Source organism: Idiotropiscis lumnitzeri, chromosome 7 (assembly GCF_059441095.1).
Source record: "Idiotropiscis lumnitzeri isolate Australia: NSW breed Sydney's pygmy pipehorse chromosome 7, RoL_Ilum_1.0, whole genome shotgun sequence".
Classification (NCBI taxonomy): Eukaryota; Metazoa; Chordata; class Actinopteri; order Syngnathiformes; family Syngnathidae; genus Idiotropiscis; species Idiotropiscis lumnitzeri.
Genome location: NC_142397.1, coordinates 8,783,448 through 8,802,510, shown reverse-complemented (window position 1 = coordinate 8,802,510; position 19,063 = coordinate 8,783,448). Strand labels below are relative to the sequence as shown.

General features: G+C 38.4%; 3 protein-coding genes across 4 annotated transcripts; 2 read left to right on the top strand and 1 right to left on the bottom strand.

The window, feature by feature from the left end:
- Nucleotides 1-27: 27 nt before the first annotated feature.
- On the top strand, nt 28-6,467 carry LOC148333413 (protein phosphatase 1 regulatory subunit 14A-like). The gene is made up of 4 exons (XM_088301566.1): nt 28-478; nt 4,642-4,722; nt 5,044-5,076; nt 5,503-6,467. Exons 1-4 carry the CDS (start codon nt 245-247, stop codon nt 5,638-5,640), a joined length of 486 nt encoding a protein of 161 aa, XP_088157692.1. The 5' UTR covers nt 28-244; the 3' UTR covers nt 5,641-6,467.
- LOC148333412 (transmembrane 4 L6 family member 1) lies at nt 6,432-9,069 on the bottom strand. The gene is made up of 5 exons (XM_088301565.1): nt 8,890-9,069; nt 8,331-8,399; nt 7,741-7,895; nt 7,433-7,625; nt 6,432-7,213 (listed from the first exon to the last, which is right to left on the bottom strand). Exons 1-5 carry the CDS (start codon nt 9,064-9,066, stop codon nt 7,193-7,195), a joined length of 615 nt encoding a protein of 204 aa, XP_088157691.1. The 5' UTR covers nt 9,067-9,069; the 3' UTR covers nt 6,432-7,192.
- A 3,241-nt stretch (nt 9,070-12,310) lies between these two features.
- On the top strand, nt 12,311-16,228 carry rhbdd1 (rhomboid domain containing 1). Of its 2 annotated transcripts, none has more exons than XM_088300893.1 (8): nt 12,311-12,410; nt 13,460-13,634; nt 14,128-14,407; nt 14,933-15,065; nt 15,139-15,227; nt 15,336-15,386; nt 15,484-15,609; nt 15,902-16,228. In XM_088300893.1, exons 2-8 carry the CDS (start codon nt 13,482-13,484, stop codon nt 16,012-16,014), a joined length of 945 nt encoding a protein of 314 aa, XP_088157019.1. In that variant the 5' UTR covers nt 12,311-12,410; nt 13,460-13,481; the 3' UTR covers nt 16,015-16,228. The 2 variants fall into 2 exon arrangements, with proteins under 2 accessions (XP_088157019.1, XP_088157020.1); XM_088300894.1 differs by having other exon boundaries at nt 12,325-12,410; nt 13,463-13,634.
- Nucleotides 16,229-19,063: the final 2,835 nt, after the last annotated feature.

The following is a 19,063-nucleotide window of genomic DNA, read 5'->3' as shown; positions in this document are numbered from 1 at the left end:
TGGTCCTCCACCCCGCTGCCTGCTCATAGTCCTGGGTGTGTGCGCTCGCCTCAGTCACAGTCTGCATCATCGCTTATCTTTAGTTCACATTTATTTTTCAGTATATTTTTCATTTTCATTATTAGTCTTGTTAACACCTCAACTAAAATAACACCCACTGTGTTAATTTATGTTGTTATTATTTTTTGCATTAATTTTAGTTAACTAGTACTCAAGTCATTCTCCTCATTTTTGCGCCTTCCCGATGGCGGCGAACCGGGTGGGGCGGCGGGTCAACAAATTGTGCAACCACCAGTCACCCAACCGGGCTCGCGGCAGCAGTGGAGGCGGCGTTGGCGGCGGGCGTGAATCGGGAGCTCACAGTCTGCAGCGGCGCCAGGCTCGAGTCACCGTCAAGTACAACCGCAAGGAGCTCCAGAGGAGGCTGGACGTTGAAAAGTGGATTGACTGCGGCCTGGACGAGCTCTACAGGGGCCGGGTTAGTACTGGACTTATTACGAGCGATGCCGTAGTGGCCTCGCTCAACTGTCGTTGCTAACCAAAACAGCAGCACATAGAGAATTTGAAAAGTCAGTGTGTGAGTCTTACAGGAGTTCCCGATCGTTGTAGTAAAGATAATCTTAGGTTACTAGTACTGTACTACTCCAATTTGACTACAATTAGACCAATTAGTATCAGTACAACTACTATTATTCCAACTACTACTACTAATACTAGTACCAGTAGCTACTAGTTTTACTCCCACCACTGTTATATTAGACCCATTATCCCATTATACTATTACTACAATTACAACAAACACTTTTATTACAACTAGTACGACTTCTCTACTTCTACAATTATAACTACTACGGCACTACTGCATTTAATTAGGATTATTACACTTCTACTATTCAAATGATTTTTACTGCTATACTATTACTACAACTTTAATTATACTACTGCTGCTGCTTCAAGGGCTACTACCACTAGCACAATTACTCCAAATACTATTATTGCAGCTACTACTATTGGTACTTCTACTATTACTACAACAACACTCTAATTTTTCCAATTATTACTATTACACAGACACTACTACTATAATTACTGGAGATGGGCATAGGACATTTTTGGGATGTTGGCCAGAGGACAAGAAGGTTTTTATAAAGGACAGACTACACCCAGGCGAAAGTGGGATTTCGTCCCTTTCATCGTCCGGAAGGTCACGGTCGGCGGATGGACCGGCAAAATAGGGTGAAGTGCCCATCTATGATAAGTACTACTACTACTAATACTCCAGTTGTTACTACTACTACTGTATATCTACAATTACTGCTATTGCTAATACCGATTATTACTATTCTAATTAGTATTTCTACTACAGCACTTTTACGACTGCTTCAAATTTTATTACTACAGCTATTGTACTATTACAAACATATTACTGCTCCAATTATATTCCCAGTGGGCATCTGGTGTAATATAAATTGTAAATTTCAAATTGTGATGTAAATTCAACATTGGTATGACATCACATTGAAAGCAAATTGTCATCATAATTTGGTCAAAAACTTCAATCAACATGACATCAATTGTTTCCAGACATCAAATCAATGTCAATTTGATGTCAAGTTCTGTTCATCAACATTGTTTTGATGTCAAATAGATTGATTAACAATCTGTGATGCAGTAATTGCATGCGAGATTGACCTTTTTAACACACATAAGGAGGTCAAGCTGCTGTTGGCAGTAATTATCATCAAACTCTTGACCAATCCTCATCATCAACTTGATGTCACAGCGGGCAACTACTCTTTTTGTAATACTACTACACTTCTACAACTATCACTATTACCAATACTCCAATTCGTACGACTCCACTAATAATCTAATTAGTATTGTGGCTACAACAATTTAAATAGTTTTCTGTCCGTCACAATATGAAAATAAATAGATCTTCAGTAAATATAAAAAAGTGCAAGATGACGAGGAAGTATGAGCAGTAGAAACATTGGAAGCATTTTCACAGTGTTCAGAGTGGAGACAAAGTGGAGCTGACAGCGCAGACACAGCTGCGGGCTGTGTGTGTTTGTGTTTATGTGTGAGTGTGCGAGTGCGTGTGTTGTGCAGACATCCAAGAAGCACTTTTTGACATCACACGGAGGACATTTTTGTTCGTTGACGTTAGGTTGCTACTCATCATGGTCAGCTTGAGTGTTTTTATTGTTATCAAATAATATCAGATGTAGTAATACTAGTATTACTACGGATCACAACTATAACAACTACATTACTGCTCCTACTACGGCTACTACTAATGCACTACTGTCACCTCAAATTTTTGTCATACTATTATTCTCTCTACTATTACTTGCCAACTCACAGATACACAAAATATAAACAAACAGTACCGCTTTTGCAACAGAATATTACTACTGCACGTACTGCTACGTCATTACTAATAATACTAACAACACTTTGACTACTACAATATTAATATTTGTAATCCAACATTATTGCTGCAAGTACTACTGTAGTATTACACACATCTGCTACGATAGCTCTATTTCAACACATTTCTCCTTGTATCATACACCCTTGAGTGTATTTGTTTCACGAAAATGGACCTCAGAGAAGGGCGTGGTATTTAACGTGTTAGAAACAGGAAAAAGATAAATGAGGCTTTAGAAAGATAATGTGGTGAGTGTCCAAATGGTTGTCTTTGTTCATCTCACACACACACACGCACACACACAATAATGCATAATAGATGAAGGTATAGAGGAAGACAATTATTTGTCCCATGATGTTAGCCAGTTAGTGTGTATGAGTGTGTGTGTGTTTGTGTGTGTCAATGTGTAGCTGGTGATAAATAGATAATTACATCTGCCCGTTTGCTTCATTTCCTGTTAGATGTCCCATCTGGGTACATACACGCACACACACTCTGTTAGAATACACACAAATGTATACAAGCACAAGCAGACAAAAATACACACACATGTACACACGTAGGTCTCAGACATGTTAACACATACACGTATATGCATGCACACAGGTACACGCAGACACGCACACACATGGTCCCAGTCATCGAAAGGTCTTGAAGCATCTCCCTCGAAAACCACTGTTCTACCCTTTTTCCATCTCTTCATGTTGCCTACAAGACTCCTGCAGTAATCCTTCAGTGCGCACACTGCTGATGACACACTAACAGTTCCTGCTAGTTTGGTTGATGTCATAGTGATGATGAGATTTTTCTGTCCAATCAGTCATCAATCAATGAAACAATGGAACAGCCAATCGAGGAAGCCACTGACATGCAAATCAAGACCAACAGGAAGCGGACAAAGAAGAAGACAGATGTTAACAGCTATTAGTGCTATTGATTTATTAGCTTGACATCTGTCTGTGCTGCGTGCATGTGCGTGTGTGTGTGTGTGTTGTCAGTGGTGATATATGGACCCTCCTCCCCCATGTCTAAATTAATTTCCCCACATGCACACAATTATACAATACTTCTGCTAATACTAGAACTACTTTTAGTATCAATACTATTACAATTAATACTACTATTTGTGGTTCCACTAATACTTCTACTACCACTGCTACTGTTAGATCACTACTACTATTAACTACTATCGCTGCTGCTAGTACTACTACTACATGCACTTACTGTTACTCCTCCTAATCTTCTCACTGCTACTACTGTTAATACTACTTGTGCTGTTACACTATTACTAATATTATATATTACAAATATTATATTAATACTAGTACTATTAATACATGTGGGCGTGTGTTAAAGTCTTTGTTGCAGCTGGTCATATTTTTCCTAATTTGTACCTTCCCCCACACTATACACACACACGCACACAAGTACACCCACGTTTACAACTCACACAGACGCACACAAAGAAGCCAGCATTAACCTAACGAGGTCAAATGGAGCTTCTATTATGGACCAACACAGAGATTAGAGTGTGTGGGCGCGTGTGCATGCCTGTGTATAGCGACTCTTGCTGACAACACAAATCAGTCAGTGGACAATAATGTGAACATGCACACAGTTCATCAGTTTGGACATGATGACGTCACTCTGATGTCTGAAGCAGATAAACAACAGTGGGCGGAGCCAAGGAACTGCACACAACAGATACAAGCACACCTGCTACCCTTAGATGACTTTGGTGAGAAAGTTGTGTGGTCACAAATCAAAAGTCATATTTGTTATGATAATAATATTATAGTTGGTGAGTCTCATTCATTAGTAGTCGACAGAAACACAGTTTTGCCACACAGACAGACACTCATAATGTCACACATGTGGCCTTGGCTCATGACCATCGATGGACAGAACAGACTGTGAATGTAACAGGAATCAGTAATGCAGAAAAGGAATGGCAAATAAACCCACATTGTACGTGCGCGTGTGTGCGCGCGTGCGTGCGTGTGGGAAAGGTAAACACGCACACTTGCACGCATGTGCAATTGAGAGCATGAAGTACCTGCCGCTCTCGCTTTGCCCCTCCATTTCCCTTCTGTTGTATTTGTCTCCCTCTGTAGGCACACACAAGAAGTGCAATTAGCACATTTTGCATTTTTACATTTCGTTGTTGTGTGGTTTGTAGACTGACAGTAGTTGTTGTTGATTGTCAGGAGGAGGACATGCCCGAGGAGGTGAACATCGACCATCTTCTGGACCTGGAGACAGACGCGGAGAGGACACAGAGACTGCAGGTGGTGCTCTTCTTCTCGTTTCCTTGACTTAATTAAAGACACATTACAACAATGAAACACATGAAATATTCTTACACGAATCCAATACTCAAACGCCATAATTTTTAGCTTTTATCCTCAGGCGAAATCTGGAATGTGTCACATTGACTGGTATCTAATGAAATGTTTGCGATGTCACTACTCTACACCACAGTACTCGAATAAATACTATCACCACTACTATTACTGCACTACTACTGCAAGTACCACTATTATGACTCCCGCTATTATTCTTCCACTGCTAACATTTGCAATACGTATGTGTGTGTGTGTTCATTCCAGGAGATTCTTCACTCGTGCAACAACAACACAGAGGTACGCAATACATCCCAGTTTACAACATGTTGTAATAATTATCAAGTGCAGTATCACTATCAAAGTATTTCGATACCATTTTTGCTTTATGTTGCAAAAAAAAAGGACATGCATAAAGAAAAAGACTTAATGCTAACTCTTAATACAAAACATCATAAATGGACTAATGAAAATAGCATCAATATTTGGTTAGTTTTAAATCTTTAACCAAGTGATTTTTGAACGCAAGCAGTACAAAACAAATATGGATGGAGCATGTAACAGTACACACAGGCATATATTCTTTATCATCTGCAAAAAACAACTATGACTACTGCAGCTTAGTTACAACAGTCTTCTTTGAGATTCGTCCTCAAATCAATGTGTAGTAAATTTGTATGTATTACTCTATGTGTGTGTGTGTGTGTGCTTGTGTGGTCCCGGCAGGCATTCATCGGCGACTTGGTGGCCAAACTTCACGGCCTCCAGAAGCAGGAGGAGCTTCACAACGACGGCATCGACCTACCGCAGCTCCACATCTATCCTGCCCGCCCCGGCTCGTCCGACAGGGAGGTGCTGCACTGATGAAGCAAGCGTACCCCTTCCATTAACCCCACCGCGGCTTCCTGCCAGGAGGGAGCTGGACTACAATCATCACTACAACCATCCACCTCCAAGTGTTTTGAGTTAGTCCAAACACCTCAGCCGTGAGGCAAAACAAACGCACCCCACAAAAGACATCTCCCAGAACCAGCAAGAACCTCGAAGCACAACAAGAAGTGGACCATCAGAACTTTGATGATGATCTAAAAATATTCATTATGCTTGACAAGCAATCTGATCACTCCTTTTTTTTTATTTTTCATTTTTACAGGTTTCACTTCCTAGTTACACTCACACACACCCACACGCAATCTCTTTCACACACATACATTAACACGCACGCCTGTTTGAACTGTAAACCTGTGATGTCACCTCATGGACCTTCACAAGGCCGTTTACGTGTGCGTGTGTGTGGCCTCCTCATGTTTGGCACAAACATTTATCAAACACTTCAGCCTCGAGGCTAGTTTCCGGCCACACTCATACACGCACACTTAAAATACACACACTGCAAAATACACACATTATACATAACACACAAACATTACACACGCACACAACACAGATGCGTTTTACATAATACAAACATACACAATATGTACACCACATTTTACACACACACACTATACATAATACATTACATGCACTCATAATGTAACCATATTGTACATGACAAACACGTATACAAAATACACACATGCAAATAAACAAACCGATTATACATATTACACACACGTTTGTGTGGTCCAGGTTTTCCAACTGTGTTTGTACATGTTTTGAAATAATTTAAAAAAATTACTTTCAAAGGATTCCCGTTGCACGTAATTTATTTTGCAATTCAGCCATTTTTCATAACCGTGTCGATTGATCATCGCCGCCAACAGTGCAATGGAAACAACAGTTCAGAACAGTTGGCCATAATGAATCAATTGGTTGATCGAAAAAGTTTCCAAAATAAGAGGCAATAAGCACATTTGCTTCATGAGTTTAACAGATGTTGAAACCGCGTCACCCGCAAGCAAACTACTATGCTGACAGTCATTTAAGCGGAAATAGGAGGATGCTAATAATTGTTAAAAACTTGCATTTTATTGATATTAATACATTGTAAATAGGTATTAAACAACTTGAATTCAAAATTTAAAAAATATATACATAAAATAAAATAATTGACATTAAAAATAAATAGTTACATTTGTGAAAATGTATTACACCATTGAATAATACTTGATCGGTAAACATTATGCTGATGGAATAAACAGGTTTAATCAACATTACTAACAATAAATAAATAATTCTATGGGGGAATAAACGAACAAAATGAGCTGCAATCATGTCACTACTTACATTTTCTAAATAAATCAACGTAAATTAATGGGAGATGTACAAAAAGAACAGAAAAGTCTATTACACATCGTTAAGCTTATTTTCGTCAAGTTTCGTGCTCTTAATTTAGCTTCATTGGTTGTAAAGTGCATCAGTCAATAAAAATGCTTTTTTTAAAGTGGTGTTGACCTGTGATGTCATCGTGATGTCACACCGAAACATGTCCCACCTGAAACAAACGCACGCGTATAGTGAAGAATGCTGTATATAGGGTTGGTAAAATTTTCTGTTTAAAGGCCACATTTGATTAATGATTTGAGATGAAAATCAAAAATAAAAAACAAGTTAAATTACCGAAGTTCATTTCAACAAAATTCAAGAAGATTAATTTTCGTTTCATTGGGAAAACAAGTGTTACACTTCCATTTACACATACGTATATACGTACCTTAGTGTTGCCCGCACCACGTCCCAATGCGACGCCCAGCAGAGTGTTGATGACGTTGGTGGCGCAGAGGAGCGTCTGCAGACCACTGGCGCCCCCTAGTATGCTAAAGAGAACTACATTCCACTGGACCACACCTTTGGGTTCCAAACATACACCCGACCACTGACTTCTGTTGTATAGGTAACCGGCGTCCCTATATAGCAATATAATAGATAATAGTAGTAAGGAAGTAAGGACTGCATTGCACAGATTTTTGTTTTTGTGTGTGTGTGTGCGTGTGTACGCGTGTGTGCATGTGTGTTTGTTACCTGTCAGCGGTGGGTTTAAGCGGTACGCCCCAGGTTGGCCCACTCGTAGTGTTGTAGAGACAAAGAGGACCTTGGACGAGCCCTGTGATGCTAACCAGACAGCAGAAAGCAGAAGACAACAGACACGCACACGAGTACAACGCCTGACGCAACATCTACACACAACACATACAAACAGAACAACAATTACTACTATTAGTGGGTGCTCACTGCTATTAAATTCTTCTGCAAAATGACAAACATGGAGTTAGCCCACTCTATTTGTCAGTTTCTAATTAAAGTTATGCAAACACAAAGTGTGTATATGCGTGTACTATTAGAAATACATGATTACTTTTATTATCATAAAACTACATACTACAAACTACGAATATGTCTAATATGCTACAGCTACTACTACTACTATTAGTAAGACACTATTACTATGTCAGACTACTACTTCTAATATACGATTACCATTACACAATTTCATTTTACATACAAACGCTACTAGAAACACTGGTTATTACTTTTTTCAACTACTACTAATTCGGACATAGTTCAATTACTACTTTACAGTAATTGAATGTCTAATGAAAGTTCATTATTACCTGTGTCCTGAAGGCACAACATCCTGGTGTGTGTCTGCTCTGCAAAAATGCTCGAGCGCCAAGCACAACCTTAAAAAGACCAAAACACAACGCCACAGCATTTTTTTAAAGATGCAATAGGTGACTGAGAACACAAAAAATATCATCTGCATTCTAATAAAGCAAACTGAAAAATGACGGCTGCATTACACACAACGTAGAAATTAATGACATGACCTAAACATTTTAGTTGCATTTGACATGGGAACTAATGAACGCCACAGTATGTACCAGAAACTAAAGCTACGCTATAAAGAAAAAAAAATGTTTACAACATTTTACGCATTGAACCAAAACAACCAAATTTAGGAACATAGGAAATCAACCGTAACAATGCCACCACATGAAGGAATGAATGAACAAAATAAAAGCCAAAACATCTACCAGCTCTACCAAACCACCTAAGAAAATAAGGCCACAAGAATCACAGAGGAGCCAAAACATCACAAGACACAAGTAAGTCACGCGACACCAACATGACAAAGATGACGACGATGACGGTCCTGGTGTGTGGTCTCACCAGAAGTCCGGAGCTCCAGAGTCCCGTGGCCCAGGAGGCCTCTCTGGTCACGTGACCCTCCAACAGGAAGTGGACCTGCAGCTCTGGCAGCAGCAGCAGGAAGTTAGCCACAGCGCATACGGTTGCCAGGGTAACCAGAGACACGCCCACGCAGCGCAGACACCTGGGCACGCACATCCTGGGATCTGTGTCACGTCACAGCAAAGCAATCTGGTGTCAGACTAATTTAGTTCACACATGTGCACAGTAATAGATGAGTAAAGCAATAATCACATCATTATGTGAAATATGAAAAGTAAAATTCTAGTAGATTTCATTGAAAATTTCCATACAACTATTTGAAAAAGTTCCTCATTTTTCCCATTCCAGATTTTAAAGAGTTCAGTTAATTTCTGACCTTTTGGAAATAACATTCTAATAATCGCCACAGTCCTCAAATTCCACACTTTTCATAGTGACTTCCCAAACTAAGAGTGCCTCCTTCCACATTGCTTGACCAATCCAAACAATTCCAACTAATAATATTCTGCTCATAACCTTAACCCTAATGAGAATACGTTATCACTATCAAATCACAACCAAAATCCTACATTTTTACTGTAAAATTCCCCAAACAAGAGATATTTTACTAATCATGCCTAAACTATTCATCACATTCCCCTCATTTTTATAATAATAATAATAATAATAATAATAATAACAATTCTCCCATCCAGATTTCTTGACCAATTCAAACCATTTGAAATTTAATATATTCACCTCAATCTGGATCTCTTTAGACGTTTTTATCACATTCCCCAAATCCCCAATTCTTCAACAGTAAAATTCCAAAATCTAAGAGATATTTTCCCTGTTTAAATTCTACTTCAACATTTCTTGACCGATTCAAACAATTTCAACTTCACACCCAAATTCCAATATTTCAATAAAATCCCCAAGTTTAACAGCTGTTTTACACAGTTACCAACTCCTTCATCCATTTTTTTCACTGATTAAAAATATTCCCAATTTAAGTCTCTCATTCTGCATTATAACACTTCAATTAATTTCACAGTATTTCACACGCAATTTCTAGACTAATTGCAATTCTCTAGTTAATCATTTTAGTCTGACACCATTCCTGTTATTAAACAATACACATGCAGGTTCACTCACCATCTGATGGACATCCACCTCGGAGTGGACCAGAAGAGGAAGATGAGGTGTATATAATTGGACACGCACACACATGCACACTACCTTATAAGGACGCAGGAAATGTCCTGTTTCCTTATAAGGAAGCAGGAAGTGTCCTGTGGTCATAAATAACATAGGAGGAAACACTTCCATCACACTGCACTGACCCACATCCATAAACACATGAAAGCAATATGGAGCGATGCTTCCATCACACTGACATGCTAACAAATCAAAGTAACAAACGACACAATCTAAAAATATTGGCTGCACACAACACATGAAGAAATTAAAGCAACATATGTGATATTAGCAAAGCATGACGGCTGAATTTGACAAAATTAATCAAAAAGCAATGCCATGTAAAAAAAAGATTTGATGGAATGCTGCAAAACACACGTGGTGCATTTTCCTCAAAACACATCAAACTAAAAAAAATTCAAATGCAAAAAGTAAAAACATGAAACAATGTGACAGGGGGAAAAAAAAAACATTTGACGCACCCGATAAATAAAAGCAAAAACGTGTGAGAAAGCAACCTCAAATATTGCACTCTCAAATTTTGGTGGAGCAGCCCGGATGCCTCTTGTACTTTTCTCTTCAGCATCGGTGCCACTGCAGCTGATGCTTGTTCTAAAAATACAGATGAAGCTAAAAAATAGAAACTTCATGTTCTTCTATTTTCAGTTCTTCTTAAAACGTGTCGTCCGAGTTTGAGTCACGGCTGGGCAGCAAAGGCTCACGGGAAAACCAACATATTTGACACTTAACTTGCTGACGGCATCAGGCGATGTGGTTCTTCGCCGTGAAGGCCACATGAGCAACGCAGGAAGTGGCAGAAAGGTCTTTGAGATGATGGAACTTGCCCTACCCCCAGACAAAATTACACAAATACGACAGTTATGAGTCAGACATGTGTTGTCTGACCCCGACAAACATCTTTAAGAGGCCAGTTCGTGTCTTTCACGCTACAATGGTAAAAATGTGAGTATTTCTTTTTGTTTTAAAACGATGTAATAAATCTTTTTTTTTTTTTTATCAAATAAAGAAAATTTGACTTGAATCATGCACTGTGAGACAAAGCAAGAAAAATTATTGCAACTGACCAAGTCCTTGAGCGACCCCGTGGGATCAGTCTACCTCCTGGATTAACACTTCCCCTTTTTTTGAGGAAAAAAAATTACAAATATGCTGAAGTAAGTGAAGATTGTCACCTTTAAAATAAAAAACAAAAATGCAACTCAAATTGAAAAGGACGTCACAACCTTGCACCCAAATATAAAGTGATGACAGAAACAACAAATATACCCCAACTTCATTGAGTTAATTCAAAAGCTGACGTTGATGGGGACACAACGTGAATGGCAAAACCTAATTTACAAGACTACAAAAATATATCTATATTAAGTTTACATTAATTCAGTTACTCAACATAACTTGTGCTGACTGGGTGATGGTGTGCTATATCACCCTGCATGTTATCTGGTGAAACGTATTAAATTATATTAAGAAATTCTTTTATTTACAGTAAACAAAGCAAATTAGAAATGCAAGTTAGCTGGATGTCAAAATATGCTTTGAGGAACAAAACAAAAAACAATATATTGGGCTCAGTCACCTTTGTTGGCTACAATTGTTTAGAACGCTTCAAGATTGCAACTGTCGCAATTTGAGTGGGATAATTGTGATTTTCCACTTTTCTGTAATGTGACATAAAAGCTGAATATAATCAGGTGGGAATCTATTTATCTTTTTTTCCCTTACTTTTTTTAATCAAAATGATTGCCATAAAATTACAAAATAAAGAAAGACATTTCTCAGCATCACTCGCCTATCTTTAAAAAAAATCAAAAGTCGTGCCAAAATTCAACTATGAAGTGACGTCACAAGCAACGAAAGGATGCGCACGTGTGAACACAACCGTTTTTATCGTTTTAGTATTTTTAGCTTTTTAACAGACAACAGCTCACTCAATAATTCCCAAGTATTTTGAAATACTGTTTAAAAAAGACTTCCTGTATGAAAGGTTTCCCGAACGAACGTCATCACCGGCGCCAAATACCAACGGTTTTTTGTTTATTTTTAATTTTCATTAAATAGAATCCTGACAGAACATGAGCAGCATATTACATTACCCAAACAACGTTAAAAACATCGCGTTATGTGCAGTTTAATGTTTTTATTTAAAACCCGCCATTGTCCGTTTTGTCATTTGATACGTTCAATAAAGATTGTTTAAAAAAAACTTGCAACTTCCTGGATTCGTTCACGCGATTCGAACAGCGTCATTTGAACACGTCTTCGTTAGTTTATGCATTCGACGAAGAAACAGTACACAAGCGAAAGTAAGTCAAATGTTTATATACGACAACTATAGAACAAACAGGCACTTGTAGCTGCCTTAGAAACTAGTCGAAAGATTTGTTGTGTGTTCATTTTGTCGGTACATAAGTACTTTATAAATTTAAACCCAATGTTGTTGTGTGAAACGTAAATAGAATAAAATCCAAAGTCGTTTAACGACCCGTTAAACAAACTACTACATTGAATACGGAAGACGAGCGTTACTACGCATTTATTTGAGTCTTATTATACGGAAAGCTGATGCAACGCAGCGTTAATCATCACCCTCTCTGTGCTGTTTGGAACGTGTGGAGAAGGGCATGAAGGAATATAAACACATTTTAACCATCTGTCATGGGAATGGGACTAGTCGTGTACAATCTGAAAACGCAGAAATTATGCTATAAATGTTAGAAAAAAGAATAAGAGACAAATATTGGGAAAATACTTGTTACAAAAATAAATTACAAAATAATAAATAAAAAGATATATTACGTAAAATATATATCACCCATGCGTTAGACACAAATTTACAATATTTTACAAAAGTTAAAAGAAATTTTAGACAAAAAATGAAACCAGGAAAAACCTAAATCAATTTGACCAAAAAATATTTTGATAAGCAGAAACACCCCCCAAAATAAAATATTAGACAAAAATAATTAAATGAAGTAAAAATAAATTTATAACGATAAAAAGTTAAACATATTAGTAATAAATACATTTGACAAATAATTTATAAATATTTGGAAAAATATACACATTCATTACAAAAATGAACATTTAAAACAAAACTGCAAAGATTGCATAAAATATAAAAAATATTACAAGGAAAAATATCTAACAGAAATAATGGAAGAGAATGGACAAAAATGAAAAAAAAAGAATACCATCCCATTGCCTACTGAAAACCCCTGACCACGTTTACTTTAATAGGAATATAATTTTTTAACCCAATATACTGTATTTTGAATTGTGTCAGTCATTGAATGTGTAGCTTTTTCAGAAGATGATCCTGAATGGCAGCTAATATTTTGTTGATGCTCCGAAGCAGCTAGAGGCAACTTTTGAGGATGCGGCGCCGTCACAGAGACTCGTATCTCGGCCTGCTGCTGCTGGTCTCGCAGCTCTACCAAGTGGGCTTGGACAACATCCCCCCCGTCACCCTGGCCATGCTGGGCCTCAATGCCTACCTTTTCCTCTTCCCCGTAGCGCCACTGATGAAGGTACATAACAAAGCTTTATCTGATCCATATTTAAATTTATAGAACATATTTCCAAACAACCGGGTGGGAAAAGTGCTGTACACCTGCTTTAAACACACTGGATATTAACGTGAGTAATATACAAGGAAAGACAGCGTTTTTTACACAGCACATTTTATATATATATATATATATATATATATATATATATATATATATATATATATATATATATATATATATATATATATATATATATATATATATATATATATATATATATATATATATATAAATAAATCTGATGAAATTCAAACAAATAAATGAAGTATCAGACTAAAATTTGAGAAAATACATAGTTATTGAAAAAAAATAGAAATACTGTCAATGGATAAATACAAACATGTTCCTAAAAAAAATACTAGATGGGGAAAATATATATTTTTCAAAATAGACTCCAAATAAAAACAAGGATTGTGACAGGCTCACTTGTTGATCGCTGGTTCCCTCGCAGGTGTGTGTGAGCGTCCATCAGGCGTACTGGTCAGGCGAATGGCGCCGCCTCCTCCTGTCTCCTTTCCACCACGCCGACGACATGCACCTCTACTTCAACATGGTGTCATTCGTCATGAAGGGCATCCGTCTGGAACGCCGTCTGGGCACCGTTTGGTTTGCATACGTGCTGGCCGTCTTCTCGCTGCTCACCGGCGCGCTCTACCTAGTGCTGGAGGCAGGACTCACCCAGCTGACTGAGGACCAGTCCTACAGCACTGCCTGTGCCGTCGGATTCTCAGGTCTGACTTCTACACAGATGAGATATAACTAGGAGAACTACAAATTATGACTGCGTTAGACCCAATGAACACATTCAAGTAACAATACATAACAGATCAATTTAACAGACTGTATTTGACGCAGGAAGTAGGTAAAAGTAGCAAAATGTAACATGCAACTGACAGATTTTTGGCTTCATTTGGCAGAAGCAATGATATATAAAAACACAAGATAAAAATTGATATTGCGTTCGACATGATTGACAGCTTAAAGTAACAATATGTAACAACACAATTTAAGATTATTGGCTAAACTTAACAATGAAAAATGAAAGCTCAATGACACAATGAACAAATTAAAAAAACATTAAGTAGCAACACAACAAAACTTTTAAAAAAGAAATCACCAAATCATGCAAAAATGTGCAACAACGCAAGCTAATATTTTCTGCATTGGACACGCTTAACAAATTAAAGCAACAATGTGCACCCCCGCCAACCCTTATGAGAATAATGGAAGGATGGATTTGTTTTGATGTGTCCTAGGGGTGATTTTTGCCCTAAAAGTCCTAAACAACCACTACCACCCCGGCGGCGTGACATACGTGATGGGTTTCCCAGTGTCCAACCGCTTCGCCAGCTGGGTGGAGCTGATCCTCATCCACATCACAGCGCCTGGGTGAGTCCTCATTGCTATGGAGTAAAGAGGCCAGTAGGGGGCAGCATTAACCTTGCATCCTCCTCCTCTCCAGGACCTCTCTGATTGGTCACCTGGCTGGTATCCTGGTGGGCCTGCTCTACACTGCTGGACCACTGAAGAAGATGATGAAGACGTGTGCTGGTGAGCTTGAGCATTTCTTACATAGCCTTGATATCCAGCGATGATTACCCATATACGGGGGGGAGACTTTCTAAATAAATAAAGTATAAGATATGCTTTTCTCATCAGGGCTGATGTCATCCAGGACCTTTACATCCAGAACATACTCCAGATCCTCAGGTAACACTCTCACCACGTAATCCCCCCATTTTTTTTTTTAAATGACACTGTACCAATCAGTCCGTGTTTGCGTGCATGCGCGCGTTAATGTGTGCAGGCTACAGTGGCAGACACTCCCAAAGCAATCAGTACACGGCGGATGATGGGACATCAACGTACACGGGCGGAATGACGGAGGAGGAGCAGATAGCAGCGGCTATCAGGAACAGTCTCCATGAGACAGGTGAGTATGAGTGGTTGTTATTACGACTGACATTTCTCATGAAGAGTGAATAGCGCTAGTTTCTAATATGGACTTAAATACCAAACACCAATTAGCTAGTAGGTTACATTGTTTCTCAGTGCTCCTTATTGTCAAACTTCCTAAACAAGATTGACACATACGAAAGCCAAGTGACTAGCATGTGGCAGCTACCTTGCAAGTCGAGCTAAATAGCATATCGTGCAAAAAAAAAAAAAACCCACAAGTCTTTCTTGAAGCTAACAACGTAGCTCTGTGCAAACGTGTTTTTCAGGACGCGACAGAAACAGTGCAGGTCGCTTTGCGGCTCCGCCTCCATACGGCTTCCGCTTAACGGATGAGGAGCTCCGTGCCAGGAGGCTGACGCGGCTGGATGGATTCTCGTGAAAAAGAAAAGGAGAAGAAGCAAGTTGGCCTGCTTCTTTGACCACCCACAAGTATTGGCCATGAAAAATGATTAGCTTTGGACTTTTGGAAACTTTGTCAGTTTTGTAAAGCACTTTTTTCTATTCCATTATATTTTTGTCTTATTATTTATTTGCTAATGGCTCCTGTCTAATAAATTTACATTTGTAATAAAATCTTTTTGGTCCCACTCCAAGTATGTAAAAGCGCACTTTTGTAAACAGTACTATTACCGAGGAACCTTTTTTGGAGGACTATTGTGTATAAGAATGACTTCAACTAAATTCAGTTTTGTGGTCATTTACCGGGGCCAACAGAAGGGGTTGCACTTTTCAAAAGGCAAAAACCTTTTGGGATGAGGTCAACAGCACTGAACATACAGTGAGGAAAATAAGTATTCGAACATCCCGCAATTTTGCAAGTTCTCCCACTTAGAAATAATGGAGGGGTCTGAACCTTTTAGTTCCGGGAACCACAAGTTTGTAGAAATACAAATAAATTCGCCTTTAAGGCATACACTGGTTCACATGTTCAAAACACACAAGCAGCCTCCAAAAGATATGAGTTCCTTGGTAAAGTTCCATTTTTTGCTAGTTCTTGAGAGATTGTTTTTGGTACAAATTACTATCCTGGAACTAAAGGTGTATTTTTGACTATGAGGAATGACAAAATGTTCTTTGACTTCCATGATAACTTTACGCTGCATATACAACGCTCCTGGCCTCTTGACACTTCTCATTATGTAGACGTTCCATTTCCATTGTGCGTATTTACAATATTAAAGAATATAAATTGTTACAAGTCAGTACTCCTTTAAATAAGGCTAGCCCGTCAATTTGAAGGTGCTACTTATTCTTACTCGGCCGGCGCCGCCAGGTTTCCATAGCAACAAGCGACCCATCGAGGAACGCGGCTGGTCAAAATCATCTATGAAAGGTCTGTTAGAGTAAAGGATACATCGGCTTCAAAATATTGAAGATTCTGAGAATGAATTGCACGGCTGACACGCACAACAGTAATTAATTGTAGCTCCTGGATTTTGTTGTGTTCTACATATTGTACAGATCAGAAATAAATTTTTGGTCTCAGGCAGCTAAAGTCCAAAAATAATACGGCCCCAGACTAAAAGTTCATTGCCACCACTGAACTAGCAACATTTGGAGGTCTTTTGTAGGATTAAAAAGGTTAACCCTGGAGTTTAGCGGTTGCTCGTATAATTAGTTCCTTCTCTTCAGTGGAACTTCTTGTTCGGCGAGGTGCTACGTGTCAAGCGTCAGCAAGGTTTCGTAAGCATTTTTCATTGACTCCTGATTGTCATTTTGGACTGTTGAGACTGATGCAATGATCGTTCAAGATGGCCAACAAGTCTATTTATAGTGAACTGCACAACCGTCCTTCCTCGTCGTACAGTAAAAATTCACGTACCTGCAGATTGAGGAGGAGTCTATTGAGGGCAGGAGGGTGGCCACGGAAGGAGTAAAAAGAGTCGGCGAGCTTCAAACGGTTGCATTAGTTCTTTACTGACTGAAGCATGATTATGGGAACAATCACGCATCAGTTGCACAATGTGGCCTCAAGAACGAATCACCGTGAAAACTATAAAAAAAAAAAAAAAAGTCAAAAAGCAATTGTTCTAAAGCACAAACAAGTTACACTGGATAGTACATCAAGTCAAAACATATTGATTCACATGCAGCAATTAACAACCCGCGCGAGGCTGTATCAAACAAAACTGTCCAAAAGAAATTGTGAATCAAATGAACAATATAAATGATATAAAACACACCTCGCTCCGCTTTCCAAGGGCTGCAAGTTGTTTTTGCTCCATTCTCAAGCCAGTGTAGCTGTCGGATTAACTAACGTACATTTACAGAGGCCTTGATTGGTACAAAATAATTTTGGACTCATACGAAATAAGGATTTACACTGAGTTGCAAAACATTTTGAGCCAAAGATGAATTTTGGTTAGAGAATCAATTTTTTTAAAACATTAGTTGTACAATATTTTCACAGATGCGTTTCTGAATCAAATTCCAATGGTTGCTGAACATAACCTTTGATTCATAAATGCAGTATTATAATCCACATTATATTTGTAAGGTAGTGGCTTAAAGCTGCCACAAGGTGTCGCCCTTTCACCATGTTATTTAAGTTGTTAAGCAAGATCTGTACTTTTTGTCAGTGTTGGAATCTTATAGTGTAGTCTGTATTTGCGTAGTGTAGTACACTTTGAGGCGGTCGGTCTTTGATTAAAGTGTGATCGTCTCAGCCACAATCACGAATGTTTCTCTCCGCCCCACCACCAGGATGGCCGAGTGGTCTAAGGCGCCGCGTTCAGGACCCAGTCTCCCCAGGAGGCCTCGGTTCGAATCTCGAATTTCCCCATTGTGGGACTAATAAAGGGAATATTATTATTATTATTATTATTATTCTTACCCACGACGGTTGGGTTACAAATTATTGGTGTGATGTTCTTATCAGGAAAACCTGGTGTGCAAGAGAAAGAAATGAAGGGAAAATTCAGAGCCAGCGCAAAAAAAAATGCCATCTAGAAAGGTTTATTTGCCATTCTGAAAAAAAAAAATTAAACATTTGTTGACCTGTGTAATGTTTAAAAATCTAATAACGTGGGGACAAACCAATAGTATCGATTTGTGAAAAAAATTACCATATTCGGACAACAAGCAACAAAGGCAAATTATGTGCATCGACTTCAAATTTTCTTTGCTTGAGTACAATTGTAATTTGTCTTCATTTTTAAAAACGATGCATATTTTTTTGTTATCAATTGCCATTTTCAAATAATTGTAATCATATTTGAACAAACCGTTTTTACAGGCCTCTCATTTCAAAAAGTGATTTGTCCATTTGTTGCGTGTATCGTCACTGTCGGGTGGAATCATTGTATAGTTGTCAAAATCACAACTTTACAAAAGTAAAAAAAAAAACAAAAAAAAAAAAAGCCAGCTTGTTTGATTTCCCAAGCAATTTCGTTTTTTTTTTGTATTTGCGATATTCACTGCTTTAAATT

Bases quoted from the DNA above. Each gene is read 5' to 3' on its own strand.
- LOC148333413 (XM_088301566.1), top strand. From the start codon at position 245: ATGGCGGCGAACCGGGTGGGGCGGCGGGTCAACAAATTGTGCAACCAC. The intron at 479-4,641 runs GTTAGTACTGGA...GTTGATTGTCAG, and splicing joins ACGAGCTCTACAGGGGCCGG to GAGGAGGACATGCCCGAGGA. The intron at 5,077-5,502 runs GTACGCAATACA...TGGTCCCGGCAG, and splicing joins CGTGCAACAACAACACAGAG to GCATTCATCGGCGACTTGGT.
- LOC148333412 (XM_088301565.1), bottom strand. From the start codon at position 9,066: ATGTGCGTGCCCAGGTGTCTGCGCTGCGTGGGCGTGTCTCTGGTTACC. The intron at 8,400-8,889 runs GTGAGACCACAC...GGTCTTTTTAAG, and splicing joins TCTGGAGCTCCGGACTTCTG to GTTGTGCTTGGCGCTCGAGC. The intron at 7,214-7,432 runs GTACGTATATAC...CGTTTGTTTCAG, and splicing joins GTGGTGCGGGCAACACTAAG to GTGGGACATGTTTCGGTGTG.
- rhbdd1 (XM_088300893.1), top strand. From the start codon at position 13,482: ATGCGGCGCCGTCACAGAGACTCGTATCTCGGCCTGCTGCTGCTGGTC. The intron at 14,408-14,932 runs GTCTGACTTCTA...GATGTGTCCTAG, and splicing joins CTGTGCCGTCGGATTCTCAG to GGGTGATTTTTGCCCTAAAA. The intron at 15,387-15,483 runs GTAACACTCTCA...TAATGTGTGCAG, and splicing joins AACATACTCCAGATCCTCAG to GCTACAGTGGCAGACACTCC.